The 15,579-nt window shown below is 37.6% G+C and overlaps 2 protein-coding genes across 2 annotated transcripts; both read left to right on the top strand.

Annotated features, from left to right (window-relative positions):
• Positions 1-783: 783 nt before the first annotated feature.
• Positions 784-6,929, top strand: LOC120800745 (CMRF35-like molecule 5). Its single transcript, XM_040147043.1, has 6 exons — positions 784-832; positions 2,894-3,238; positions 3,732-3,896; positions 6,392-6,487; positions 6,622-6,656; positions 6,780-6,929. The coding sequence occupies exons 1-6, from the start codon at positions 784-786 to the stop codon at positions 6,927-6,929; spliced, it is 840 nt and encodes a 279-aa protein (XP_040002977.1).
• A 3,065-nt stretch (positions 6,930-9,994) lies between these two features.
• Positions 9,995-15,016, top strand: LOC120800576 (CMRF35-like molecule 8). Its single transcript, XM_040146775.1, has 6 exons — positions 9,995-10,211; positions 10,298-10,618; positions 11,823-11,948; positions 12,039-12,080; positions 12,195-12,343; positions 13,758-15,016. The coding sequence occupies exons 1-6, from the start codon at positions 10,169-10,171 to the stop codon at positions 14,172-14,174; spliced, it is 1,098 nt and encodes a 365-aa protein (XP_040002709.1). The 5' UTR covers positions 9,995-10,168; the 3' UTR covers positions 14,175-15,016.
• Positions 15,017-15,579: the final 563 nt, after the last annotated feature.

Genomic DNA, 15,579 nt, shown 5'->3' with positions numbered 1-15,579 from the left:
TTCACACAACCCTGGGTGCTCCTTAAGTAAGTGACAGTGGAGGATGAATATGTCTGGTTAATGTATCTGCACTCTGTTTGTAAGAAATTAATGGTACCACAGAATCAAGTGAGGATTCACTTCTAGGTGAATCAACTTTCCCAATAAGAGCTCTGGCTGAATTGTACTGAATGCAGATTTAAAAGCTAAGAAAAAGAGCCCTTGCTGTAGTTTTCGGCTTGTCTAAGTGCTTTAAAATTAGGTGTTAATATTGTATTATATGCAATATCTATCTCTCTCTCTCTCTCTCTCTCTCTCTCTCTCTCTCTCTCCAAATATATATATATATATATATATATATATATATATATATATATATATATATATCAAGGGGAGGGTCCAAAGAACTCCTCAGTCCAGTTCCTTTGCAGAAAATGTTGAATCTGACTGGTAATGTGTAACACTGTTTAAGCCTGAATGAAAGCTAATCCTAAAACCAGTGTTAGGGAGCAATAGGTTTCCATTGTATCTTAGATCAAACCTAATTTTCCTTATGAAACAAAATTTGCTGAAAATAAGCCCGATTTGGTGAAGTAGCCGTGGTTTGACTGGTAATCTTGCTTTAGGAAACAGCCATCAGTCTGTCCTCGAATACCCGTGACACTGTCAGCAGACTACTTGTTGAGTTTGATGCCCTGCAGCTTCCTGTACTGTAGATGCACTGAGGCACATAAAACCAGCTGCAAGAGACTAAACAATAATAGTACAAACACTAAAGAGTTTATACTGTATCACAGTCATAAGATGGTGCTTCAGAGCAGAGTGAAGGAGAGAAGGGGGCTGGAGAACTATGGTATACTGTATTCTTTGTTTTAAAAAAGTTGCTAAAGAGGCATGGTTAAACAGAATCATGCCCATTTAATGATCACACCAGCAGAAGACAAACAAGCTGCTGCAATCATTTGCTGCACAATTACATCTTTGTAGCTTTTCTAGATCTTTAAGGCTCTCATTTTTTTTATGGCACTGAATCAGATAACACATTTTAAGCAGACTGCTGCATTTTTTTCTGAAACTGCCTGACTTATTTTTTACTTTGATTTTGGTTGTTTTTGACCTAAATGAAGAATGAAGATTCTTCATATTGTCATGTTTTGTTGCTTCTCAGGTATGTTTTGATCGTCTTATCTTACCCTAGAAAAAAATCAGTATTTTTTATTTGCGAGGTTACATTCTAAATTTAATATTAACTTACATGTGAATGGGAATAACTCTTCAAACTTACATGAGTAACTTATGAGTTATTGCTAAACAAATGTGTTAAAGTGTACATTTATTGATGAACTGATAATATTCAGTTAAACTGGTCTTACAAATCCATTACAGTGACTTTGAACTTGTGGTGGGTGTCTCATACAGTTCCTTAAACATTTGAAATCATTTATCTTACAGAATCTGCAGTTAATTGAATTGCTATATTTATGATGTTTTATTGACAGTAAAACAACATATGTGGTAACACTACTGAATTAAACAAGATTTTGTTTGAAACTGTAAATGCTTTCTTTGTAATATAGTAGTAAATGAAAAAAAAATGCATATATTAAAAAGTAAAACATTAAAACAACTCAAAAAACAAACATAGGGACATAATTATGGGAGTGAACACAGTTAAATGAACAGTTAATTACAGATAAATAAGATCATGTAAAATAAACTTGAATGATTTGAATAAGTCAAGAATATTGGTTGAACCCAATAGTTGGATCAAACTTGCTTCTTGTTTCTTTTCTCCAAATAATTTTACACCATAGACCACATGGATTACATAAAATTACTGAATATGTTGAAAAACAACAATTTTCAACAACATTTCTCTGGTTGCATGCTTTTGTGAATGGTCAAGTTATACACACAATATGTAATTTCTGCTGGTAGGGGTCTCTCAGTCAACCCACGCCTACCCTACCTCTGATTGGCTAGTAATCGTTGTCTTTGTTGGTTGGTCTGGTTAGGTTTAGGCATAAAGAGTGATAATTGGTTAGGGTAAGGGTGAGAATATCAGGTAGACCAACCAGAGGTGCAGCAGTGGAGCACACACATCAGGAGTTGGTAGAGACCAAAAACCAAGGTAAAAGAAAGTGAATACGGGACTTACATTCATTTGCTGGTCAAACACAACTTTAAATGATTGATTATGTTGAGATAAAACTGCTGGATGTGTAAATAAGCAACTGTTTGCTAACAAGTTCCCCGTACAACCTAAAAGGTTAAATTATGTAGTTGTTGTGTTCACAACATTTTTTTTGCTGTACATGTTCATGTGCATGTATAACATTTGTGGCAGACAGTGCAACATTTCTGAGAAACATGCTTTAACACTTTCCAGTGGACAGTTAGACGAGAATGTCAATACCAATCTGTTCATTATGAAGGTACAGCCAGCAGCTGGTTAGCTTAGCTTAGCATAAAGACTGTAAACATGGGGAAATAGCTATATTGTCGTGTCTCAAATTAACTGGCAATTGTCGTTTTTCGGTTGTTGTACAATTAAACAATTGACATATATTAATTTGTGAGCTTTAGAGATACTGGTAGGCAGATTTTGATACTGTTGGACAGAACCAGGCTAGCTGTTTCCCCTTGTATGTAATTTTATAGAAAGCTGGACTAACCAGCTGCTGCCTGTAGCCTTAAATTTAAGGGACACTATTGAAATCTACTATGGAAATCACTATAGAATTTAAAAGAGATACAACTAGTACTGTGTGCATCACTTCGCAGAAACTGTAAATTAACTAACTTTCACGCAGAGGTGCTGCAGTACTGTGTTCATTTGTTTTAAGGAGCTTCCCTGTCAAACAATTCAATGCATCAACAGTTTTATAACCAGGCACTTTATTTCATACTACAGTTGTGTGTGTGAAGACTTCAGCAGTGCTGGAGGTTAGCAGCTATGTTGGAGGAGAGGTCTCCATACACTGCTCTGGTAGCTGGACCAAAGACAACAGCTCCGAGCACAACAACATGTACTTCTGTAAAGGAGTCTGCTCCAGAGAAAACATTCTCATTAAGACCGAGGGGAAAAGGTCGGCCGTCAAACAGCGGGGGAGATACAGCATGGAGGTCAACAGAGGAGAGGGAATCTTCAATGTGACCATAAAGAAGCTGAAGAAGGAGGATGCAGGGAGATATTGCTGCGGATTGGAGAAAACCCTTGACGTGTTGTATGAGGAGATCAATCTCATAGTCCTTGATGGTAAGTTTTTTGTTAGATATATATAAAACTCCCTGTGGGCAATGGGACTTTTAGAAATAACAATGGAGATATCCTTTATTCGGGATTGGTCATTTTGTATGAAAAAAAACTCAATGTGTCAGTTGTAGGTTATTGGGAGAAAATATTTTTGGTTATGTTTTCTGAACTGTGGGACCGATAAACCAGAGTGACTCCTTGTCTTGTAAATCCTACTGTTTCTGTCAGCAGGCTAAAATCAACCCCATAAAGATGATCAATGTGTAGATAGCCTTTAACAGATAATATAAACCTGGACTGTAGCTAACAGTCTGGGAATACTTGTTTTGCGTCAAAAGTTTTAAATTATTATATGTACTATATATCTTGTGATGCTTCATCACTCTTTTATACACCAAGGCAGTAACATTGTCACATGAGCACACACACAGACACACACACACACACACACAAGCAGTATGCCTTGTCAGTCATCCTCTGTCCTGCTCACTCAAAGCTTCCACTGGTCCTCCTGGATCTCCTACCTCCACCTCTACCCTGCAGACCGACTCAGAAACTCTGCCCCAAGGCTGCTCTCAATCCAGCAGTGAATCGTCGCCAGCAGCATCAACGCTTCCCAATACAGAAAAGACGAACCAGAAAGCAAGAATCAACCTGACAGGTATTTCACGGTCACTGTAAGCAGCTGTGTTCCTACAGCAAGCTTCAATACAATCCAAAAAAAAGGTTTTATATTATTATAGTGCAGCCTAATGCCTCCGGTGCACACACACTGAGAATGAACTTTTCAGGGGAACAGGAGACATCTTGTGTCCAGTAGTAGTAGTAGTATTTACGGGCTATACTAATGAAAAATTCTCTTTTAATGTTATATTTCCTAGATTGTTTTGTTACCAAATATTTAAATCAATTTCTGTCATACTCATAGTTTCTTCTTAATTTTAGAAAATAACCATTTGAATAAAACCAGTACTGTATGCACAGCAGCATTAAGTTGAGTCATTGAATCTAAGGAATAAAAAGACCCTATTGGCCTTATGGTTTAAGAGTTATCGGCCAGAATGTAAAAGGGTTGTCATAGTGCCACCATCCAGCCAAGTGATGGTTGCTGTGAATTAGATCTTCAATCAGTCCATTAAAAGTTGGAATAGACCTAACAGAAATGACATGTCTAATCATGATAAAGGTGTAATTTTTCTGACAGGAGGCTAACTACCTTTGACATTTGTAGTTAGATGTATAAAATACATAATATTAAAATCAATTATAAGGAAACAGGAAAAAATGTTTCTATTTGTAGAAGAGGCTATAGAAACCCCGAGAGGCAATTGAATTTTTTTTTGCCAGGATCTTTTTTCTAAGTTTTTTGGACTGCAACAGCAAGTCCAGCCATTGTTATGTCAAAATGAATTTGCGCAAAAAGTTTCTATTAGGCCATCAGGGGCGTTTACGGGCAGTGCTGCCAACTTAGCGCCTTTGTTGCTAGATTTACCGACTTTTCAGACCACTTTATCGCCTTTTTTTTCAAAAAAGCACCTAGCGACAAATTTAGTTTTCTGGACAAATCTTAGAAACTTTCCGTAGAAGAGAGTCGTCAGTATTCCTCCGTGAGCGCAAGGCCGGGCTTGCCCTCCGCAGGCACACATCTCTATTCATCTCATTTAACTGACCGCACAGCAGTTGCATAGACATGAATGAGCTTCTCACTTTCTCTTTGAGTGATCATGTTTAGAGGTAAATATAGTTGAAATCACAGCACAGCCATTGTCTTTAATTTATGTGTATGTTGATTTTTGTCAGACGACGTTGCGGTTATAAAATCAGGATTTAAGCAGTGCAGAGCAGCAGCTTGGAAATGGCTTGGCAGTGACTGCTGGTTAACATCATTGGCAGTGCCGCTGGGCAGTTATTTCAGGCTAACAAGACCAGGTCCTTATCTAAATGAATGGAGCGAGAGCAATAACTGCACTTTCAATGGAACCTGGGAAATTGAAACTGCATGTATAGAATCACCATACAAATCTGATAAAAAAAACACTTAAAATGTTTGGTGAATTTGAATCAAAATACGGTTTACAATGTTGTTTTTCCACAGGTTATATCTCTACTACGCATGTACAAGGTTTCACTTGCGTCAGTTCAATATAATGATTGGCTTGATACGTTTCCTGTTTGGCTGTTTAACAGCAGATGATTGGCTTGTTGGGGGGAGGGGCAGGATATGTGTTATACAAATGCCATCTTTGGCAGCTTCATTGGGAAATTTGCTGTATTAAATTACTGTATAAGTGAGCACAGAGAGAAGGAGAGAACCAAACGGATAAGGGCGGTCCAGCCATATACTAGATTTTTTTTACCTAGTCTTAAAAATGCCCTGAGAGGTGAATTTTTTTTTTTGCCAGGGTCATTTTTATAAGTTTTATTTCCCATCTGTTTAATTTTTTCTTTATTTTTATTTTGTATCTGACAGAGAGTATTTCTGGAAGAAAGCTAACAAACATTATAAAATAAAAATACAGGAAAAACTGAATATAATAAGTTAACTAAGTCAAAAAATAAAACAGGATTCAAACCCCTATAATTGACCCTTTCATCCACCACAACCTATTGGATGTGTGGACTTTACTTTTTTGCTCTTTATACCATCTAACCTAACTTTTTTTTTTTTTTTTTTTTTTTAACTTGCCTTTCAGTGCTTCTGTAAGAGTTTCCATAGAGTGTAGTTTCAATGTAATGTGACCAAACGACGTGTTGTGAGTAAGGCGTAAAACTGTCACCTTTTTTTCCATAACTGGAAAAATGTATGTTGCGGTCTTCCTCTTACAATAAACAATAGCTGAATAGAAGATGCTCACTCTTGAATGTCTGAGCACAAGTGTACTGTACTAAGACAAGTATAAGGCATGTTGAGGGAAAGTGGGTACACCAGAAAAGTAAATTACAACATGTCTTTACATGATAACTCCCAGAATACAGAGAATATTACAGACTGAAATGAAATTTTTCTCTTTCCAGTACAAAAAAATGAGCCCTGAGATGGATATGATGGAGGATTTGTGAAAACTGTTCTGAATATGCGTCACTATTTTGTCTTTTGTTGCAAAGTAAACTGTATGGTTAGTAGCAAAGATGCATGCCTCTCTCTGCTGTTTGCAGATACGACGGTGGTCATCATTGTTTCTGTGAGCTTGGCTCTTCTGGTTTGTGCACTTATTCCTCTTGTATTCTACGGACACTGGAGGAGTAATGCGGGTGAGGTGACACATGCGCACAGCAATGCATGTACATAGATGTGCACACACACTACTTACTCTCCAAAGTGTGATCTTCAGCCAAAACAGCAAAAACCAAAAATCTGAACGAATCATGTTGTATGTTTGTTTCAGAATGTCAGAGTAGACCTGAAGAAAACATGGGTGAGGTGAGTGACTATTTTGTGATTTACCAGGTTTAATTCTGATTAGTAATGAGTAATGATTGTTTTAGGAATCAAAGTACTGCTCAGATCAAATTTATCCTAATGATGACTTTGGTTTATTCACAGGCTGATTACTGTGAGGAAAATGCAGATGATGCCTGCACTCAGGACATGGTGAAGCTGCAGTCCTTACAACCAGATCCAGAGTCCAGTGCTCAGGATGGCTCTCAGTATGCTGCCATCTACCAAGCACTTGATCCCAAAACTCTGGACTGAGCAGGGTTTATTCTGTTTCTCTGCTCTTTACTCTTTATTTTAAATTAGATAAAGGACAAATGTTTGACTATATTTCTGTGTGAGTGCAAATTGAAATTGAAGTGAAATCTACTACTGCCATAACAAATGTGTTCATGTGAATGAGACAATAGCCGGTTTTAGGGGCAAAAACACAACAATATACTGTACACTGAACAAAAAGTACTGCTCCAGTGGCTTCATCATCATCATGGAGCAAATAGTTGCAGTTGTAAGTATGATTTTGAGATGCAGAGGCTTCTTAGAAGCGTCGCAGTAGCCCCTGCGTTGAGTGTTACACACGTTATGATTCAACACGTCCACTCTTCCCTCTCACAATATACTTTCGATAGCTCTATGACCATGCTTTCTTTAGAAACCTTGCACTATATGGTCTTACAGATGATATTTAAAACACTTACGAGGCTTGTCAGCCAATTAGTTTCCACTTTTGTCTTTCCTTCGTTGCCATTCTGTCATGAAGAGTGTGAAGATCTGATGAAAGCAAATGCAGCAGAGGGCAGAGTAACCATTAAATATACAGTAGTTGTTTGCAGACATCTGCATACACACACATAAAAAACAAAAAAAAGCACCAATATCACATACCATATATAGTATAATATGGATCTTTAAGTGTTTTTTTTTTTGTTATTATTAAGATTAACGTTAATTTAAAAATGTTAAAAAGATTGACATTCATTTCAAAAACAACATGTAGCTCATTTTGGGATTGGATCAATAATGCATAGTTAGAAGCAAATACATAAATATAAGAACTCTGTCACTGGTGATAAGATTACCAGCCCCAAAAGTGTGGCTGGTATTGTTTTCAGCTTGTGAGTCTGTGTGTGTGTGTGTGTGTGTGTGTGTGTGTGTGTGTGTGTGTGTGTGTGTGTGTGTGTGTGTGTGTGTGTGTGTGTGTGTGTGTGTGTGTGTTTCATCACAGCCATATTTGGTCCTACTGTAGCGGGAACTACCAGAGAGGCAGTTTTGAGTACTTTGGCAGGTGTCTGTCTGTTTCTGTCTGTCCCGTCTGTCTGTAGACAGATTTTGTCACTGCGATAGCATCACATCACGAAGCTTCACAGGTGTGTGGTTCAGATGAAAATGAAACCCGAGTTTGAAGATGGGCGTGGTCCGACCCATCAGTACTGCGTACTCATGTAACAATGAAGTAATGACTGCTGGGTACTCATGGGTCACAACATCAACATGTTGACGGGCGTCGCAGCTGATGTGATCCCATCGCAAGACGGTCTCTAGTTATAAGCTCTGTTTTCATGTTAAATGAAGACAATAAGTTTAGTATTCCAATTGTGTCAAGTGTGTCAATTCTTTTGTATCACTCTGAGTCACTAACTTTCCAGGAGGGCTGTGGGGACAGAGAATAGTCAGAGAAATACACAGTTAATCTATGTACAACCTACTGTTTTAACACCTCTACCCACCAGTGGAGGACCCAGACGCTCACAGATCACTCACAGCTGACCTGAAAAAACTGTTAACCAAAGTCTTACGACCACACACTTTGTGATCGGTGTGAACAGGTGACTCAATCTTAGTGACTCACATCCGTGAGGTTGCTTTCTTCAAAGATTCCTCCATGTTTGCTACCTTAACACCTAGCTTGGCTCTGTTTAAAGGTGACAAAATCTGCCTACCAGCACCTTTGAAGCACCTATAATAACCATTATATCTAGTTTCATTTCTACAAATATCAAAGGGTACAAAGGAAAATTTCCAGTTACTTTCTGACAGAGCTGGGCTAGCTGTTTCCCCCGGTTTACAGTCTTTGTACTAAGCTAAGTTAACTGGCTGTAGCTTCATATTTAACAGACAAACTTGAGAGTGTTATCAACCATCTCATCTACAAACCTGTCCGCCAGACAGTGAGTACTGGTAATATTTCCCACAATGTCAAAACTATTCCTTTAAGCACAATGAAATGCATAAATTGGGTCAAACAAAGCAACATCTCCGTAATTAAAAAAAATAATTTACAGTCTGTAACCAATTTCATTCATGTTTCCTACAATAATTGATTTCTGCCAATTGGGGGCCGCATCCAGCGGTAACAAAGTTACATTATCGTTCATTTGGATTCATGTTTCTGGCCACTGGATGAATGTAAGTCTAATATTCACTCTCTTTTAGCTCTGTTTCTGGTCTCTACCAAATCCTGAGGGAAATATCTGGCTCTTCAGCTGCTAAATTGCTCCACAACGTTCACCCGCTGGTCACTAACTGTGTCGGTCTGCTGTTTGGTGCTGAGCATGTAGTTTTCAGTGAGTTTGTAGAGCTTTTTTGCTGCAAACTGCTGCATGCTGCAGCTGAAGACGACGCTATGAGAGAGTGAACCAAAGCGGTGGAGTCATTGGTCGGACAGCTAAATGATGAACAGAGACTGTAGAAGAACCAGTATGTAGGATTTATTCGCATCTCGCGGTGAGGTTGCAGATTGCAACCAACTGAATATACCTCAAGCCACAACTTTTCAGGCGTGTAGGAGAACCTGTGCTGGCCTTCAGCTAACGTAAATTGTGAAAGGCCCTCTCTAGAGCCAATATTTGGTTTGTCCGTTCTGGGCTACTGTAGAAACATGGTGGTCGAACACGGTGGGCTCTGTGGAAGGGGACCTGCTCCCTACATAGATATGAAGGGCTCGTTCTAAGATAACAGAAACACAACAATTTTTTGTTTCAGGTGATTATACACCAATGAAAACATAGTTGTTAAAATTCTATTCCATTTCTGCCAGTAGAGAGTCCTTTAACATTGTCATTTGATACACTGATACAATGAAAATATAAATTGAAGCCCCTTAATATAAATTATAGCTTCACATTCCCCTGTACTGCAAAATACACATAATAATACAAGGATTTAATGGCACTGAAACTACATGTATGCATGTGTGAGAGAGACTAGTTCTCTCCTCACCCTAATCCAAGCAAGTTTCTCTTCTCTTGGGTCGATGTCTGCTCTCCACAGCACTCGTCTTCCGCTCTCATAAATTCAAAACCACAGGAAGAAGTTAGAGAGTTGAGTGTTTATGTAGATGTTATTTCATTTGCACAAGGTTGTCGCTGGTAGAGCATGATAAAAAATTTAATCACAGGATTAGGTTTTTAAATAGACATATATTCAGTCACTGCTTAAATCAGAGCCTGGAGGGACTCCTAAGAGTAAGGAACAACTACCGAGCTGGCACATTATCAATGAGAATGAAGACCATTTCTGTCTTCTATTGTCTTTTATATGGTAAGTGTCTTCCTAAAATGCATACATTAATTTATGTAAACATTAACAGATGCTTTAACTCTCGTCACATAATGCATTTTTGGCAGCTACATGGACAGAAGGAGCCAACATAAATGTAGAAGGATTCAAGGGGGGAGATGTCTCATTCCATTGCTCACACATACTGGCCTGGAAAAACAATAAATACATCTGCAAGGATCCATGTAAAGAGACTAAAGACATATTGGTTACTGTAAAATCTGGTGAAAGAGCAGAGTCAGGGAGGATAACTGTGGTGGACTTGGGGAACGGAGTCTTCAATGTGACCTTCAGTCAACTCAAGCTGTCAGATTCAGGGAGATACTGGTGTGCAGTGGAGAGGCCTGGTTTTGATACATTCACCGCAGTAATCTTGACTGTAAAGGAAGGTAAGTGCATGATGTAATCACTCTTACTCTGAATAAGATTTATTCGTACACTTAATTTTATTTTTGTCTCTGCATTCCCCATCAGTTGTGAAATGCAATTCCATACATTTTATCAGGTACTGTAATGTGCATTTTATAGGGTCTTGTACTTTACTTGAGTATTTCAATTTTCTGCTACTTTATACTTCAACTCCACAACATTTCAGAAAGAAATGTTGTACTTTTCTTACTTACACTGAAATTACATTTACGTAACAGCTGGAGTTACTTTTCAGATTAATATTTTACAAGCAAAATATTGATTTAAGTTTAGCATACAGTATCAAGCTATGTTTTTGGCTTGTGACACCTTAGGAAAAATCAGTGTTTGGTTGGGGCCAGTTCCAGTTCCACAATAGAGTGATTTCCCCTTTTCATGATTTTATGGCAATAGTTGTCCAAGGCTGTTTTTCTCTCAAACATACACAGATAAACAAAGATGAGTTAAAAAATAAAAAAAACTAGAATGCTACTCAGTAGAGCACATACCTCCACCAAGGCAAAAAAGGCCCAACTCGCAATGTTAAGGAAAGTCATAAAAAAATCCTGGATCTACCCCTTTAACCAGATCCACACCAAAATTTAACCAGTTCTTCCCCGGACCATGCCCCATCCCTCCACCAAGTTTGGTGTAAATTGGTTCAGTTTTTTTTTGCGTAATCCTGCTGACTGACAAACAAACAAACAGACAAGGGCGAAAACAGAACCTCCTTGGCAGAGGCAAAAAAAGAATACCCAGAAGAACTTTTCTTCTGTGCAACCAAATATATCATCCCATGACCTCTCAGGTTACTTTTGTGACCCTCAGGAGGGTCCCCAAGGTTGAGAAACCACTGGACTAAACTAATTAGCTGTATATAAAGTAGTTAAGACTCGTTCAACCTTGAGCAGCCACAAGAGTAAAATGCTGTTTATACATTGATGCATCAGTATTAACAATCTAATAATGTCATATACTTGTATAATAATATATAACTCGCAGGGTAGTTTTACTTTTGGTACTTTAAGTGTGTTTAGCTGACAATAACGCTGTACTTTTTTACTTAAGTGGGATTTTGAATGAAGAACTTTGACTTGTTATGTAAAATATTTTTGAATTTTTGTATTGGTACTTTTACTTAAGTAAAGGATCTGAATACTTATTCCACCACTGTTCCCCATACAGTTATTGCAAATGAGGCAGCAACTGTCATACCTGACGTTTCTCCCACATGGACATATGAAAATATTTCCAACTCAACCCAATTAACATCTGGAATGGACACCAATGGGCCCACAAACCAGTCAACGGGTAGGAAGAAGATATCATCAAATTTTAGCCCTTTTAAATATAGTTCATAGATAGAATGTATAGAAAGTAATATTGAATTCTACCTTACAGCCTCAAACTGCACTAATGTAGGAGAACAGAGCATTAGCACTGGTGAGTTTCTATCTGATCATTTGGTGTACACTTGGTGCATGTATATCAGCTGGCGACTGACACTTATTGTGCATATGTAAAACTGTTGACCCATCTTTCCCTTTCTTTCGCCAGGCATCGTGTTGTACGCTACCGTCGGGGGTGTTGCCATATTCACTGTCTTGGTGCTGACAACACGATTCAGGAAACGCAGAGAAACCTCAAAACTTTTACCACAAGTTTGCTCCAACAGCACAGACTTCGTCAGTGCAGATGAAAGAGAGGTATGAGACAGAAACTGGAGATCAGCATGTCAGTATGCAGGCAGTATGTCTCTCACAGCCCAACAACTTTCTTCCCAGAGAAAGATGACGATTATGTCGCCAGCAAATTAGAATGACAACAATCAAGTTTCTTTTCCTGGTTTCGGAGGACAACATATGAAAAGGGATTTTCCAAAAGTCAAATGAAAGCACATTTCTCTTTATTTTGAATTTGTGGAATATTTGCATAGTGATTATTTAAAACCACAACTCTTGTAAATGATACAGTGATACAGTGTCATTATGATGATCACTATCATTGACAACAGTGTTGCTTTAAAGGAACAGTTTAGAGCAACATTTGACATTTTAGGAAATATTATTATTATCATTTTAAAAATTGATTTTCTTGTTGAGAATTAGATGAGAAGATAGATACCAGTCTTATTTCTTTCAGTTAAATACAACTCTATAGCTTTATGATGATGGCTCTGTTCTTTTCAAGTGTCTCAGTAAAACAAGACCATGTGACAGTGAGCCACCAGGACCCTGAAACTGAAGCAGCTACATGGAATTCAGCAATATTTCATTTTATTATTTACACCAATGCTTTTCCCACTGTGACATGTCAAAAATGTTTTCTGTGAAAAAGGGCCATGGCAGGAATCTGGCCGAGTTCTGCCCATTCTCTTGGCTGTTGATATATATGAATATGAAGAAAAGCATGGTACAGTTTTGGGTAATACTTTATTATAAAGGTCTGTAATCTGAGTTATTTCCTAATTATTTCCAAGAAGTTTCCTGGAAGAACAATGTAATATGTTAATTGCTAATTATAGGGAAAATTATAGAGAAAATAGAGACACTGTTCAAGTTATACACTTCAAATGAATTGCTAGCATAATCTGGATGTCTTGGATATTGCACAGCAAGTCAGCTGAACATGCAAAAAGTGAGAAATTTGTCTACAGTCAATTATGCATCTCAAAATAAATTGATTATTAGTATTGGAGTATTTACAATAATAAACGAATTATAAATGATTATTAATTGGGTTTAAGGGTAGATTTTCTGTAATGGAAATTCCAATTTTCCCAATAATTAATATGAAATTCTAAATATGTAGTTCTTTCCAATAATCATTTTTAGAAAATGATTAACCTGTAAAATAAAGCTTTACTCCATTTCCATCTATATAATTCATATTTGAACCATTATTGTGATAACATTTTAGACTAATACAGTTTGGAGTATGTCTTATTTACAGTGAAAATTTTAATCAAACTGATAAATTCATGCTGTTTCATACTATATAATTAAACCTTATATGGTAGCCTAGGTTTTACTGAATTGAGTCAATGCAATTTCATTAATCCCAGGAAAAAGTAAAGCACTCAAGAACGTGCTCATTTTTTTCTTTGCCACTCTTCAACAGATGGACTGTGAGTACGATGACATTGGCAACGAAGTGCAGTCAATAAGAAGATTTTCGGAGAGGACCTCTTGCGGGCACCACCCTCAACAGGATCCACCAACATCTGCATCAACAGAAGCCAAATCTAGCGTACCCCTTCATATCTATGAAAACATCTGCTGCTCCAGAGGTACTGCAGGTTCCAGCCATGATGTCACCTCAGGGATCAACAACAAGCCGTTGCCACCTATAATATCTGAAAGAACCAGTGATGGCAAACACAAAAATAAACATAAAGCAATGGGAAACGCTACAAGCAAACCTATAGAGAGCTGTACAAGCAACATGTCAGCTAGTCAGTCCAAATCCTGCAGTGATTCCACTGAATCAAGGCCCAGATCAATTTGGTTTGGTTTAGATTTATCAGGAACAGTCTGAGTTAATCTCAAAGATATGATTGCTATGATTTTTATGGACATTGTTGGGCAGCTGAACTGTACGCCCTACTCTACTGAGGAGTGCAGACATGTTCTGCCTTTCTTTTGATCCAGATTCATTATTGTCTGTTTGCCTACAGAGAGGCACTTTGAACAGTTAGAAGAAAACAGAGGAATATTTCGTTGTAGTCGTTGCTTGTCAGAGTTACTGTACACATTACTTTAAATGTTTCTGAAATTGTTTTCTTATGCTTCACTTAATAGTTAAGCAGAGATAGGAAGGAAAAATGAAGGTGAAGGTGATGGCAGTCCAAGATCAGCGTGTACGCAATAACAGGAATACCTTACAATATAATGAAATCTGATACTGTAACCTTATATTAATATCTATCTTTGTTAAGCTTAAAATGTTCAGTTTTTTCTGAAACTGCTAATGCTGAGAGACTCTTTTAAGATTTCAACTGTAACATGACTGTTTGTGCATCGGATTGCATTCTGTGGCAAGGTGTTTGTTTTGTAAAGCACGTTGAGCTGCATTTTACTTATGAAAGTTGCTTAATAAAAGCTATTATTACTTTCATTATTAAGAAACCTCTCTAACACAGTCATCATTGTATGCTTCACAGGAGTGGTACTTGTTGTACTGCTAATACTGCCTTAGAAACACAGAGAACAGTAGTTACAGTAACAGTGGAGTTGAGAAAAAGGGGGTTTGAACTTTGAAGGCTCTTAACCAAACTATGTAACATAAATAAATTGTAAAGCCTTAACTTTATGCCATTTTAGGCTGATTATTAATCATTGTAACAGACTTAATTTAAAATATACATTTAGATGCTGAACCATCTAAAGGGTGAAGGGAACACATTATCTACAAATAAAATTCTTGTTCTTGTTTGTTCTTCAGCTTTCTTGGTCATTTGAACTCACAAACTACTTTAATAAATTGATCTTTAACACACACACACACACACGTGTGTGTGTGTGTGTGTGTGTGTGTATTTGTCTGTGAGGATGCATTTACATATTTTTATGTGTGTTTACAGTTAATGAGAGCATGTAAGTAAGGAGAAGTGGCCTTCAGTCAGTGGCGGTTATAAGACGTGTCGGCGCTTTGAAATACACATCTGCATTTTTGGGCTGATATGTATAAGTTATAGGTTCAGGCTTTGGTGACTCCTAGTGGTCATATAAATGAAGATACCGTGGCAGACAGTACTGCACACTGATATAACCCACCAAATAAGGATTTCCTGTACATTACTGTAAAACTGTGAAACATATTGTCTCCTGTTTAATATGGGACAATTCCACATTGATACCTAATTCATAATGAAGTGCAGAGAAAGGGTGTCTAGGGATTACTTGCTTTGACAGTGTAACAAAAGACACTTCTTGAATTTTCA

Source organism: Xiphias gladius, chromosome 15 (genome assembly GCF_016859285.1).
Source record: "Xiphias gladius isolate SHS-SW01 ecotype Sanya breed wild chromosome 15, ASM1685928v1, whole genome shotgun sequence".
In the NCBI taxonomy this organism is placed as follows: Eukaryota; Metazoa; Chordata; class Actinopteri; order Istiophoriformes; family Xiphiidae; genus Xiphias; species Xiphias gladius.
This window is presented reverse-complemented; position numbering and strand designations above follow the sequence as displayed.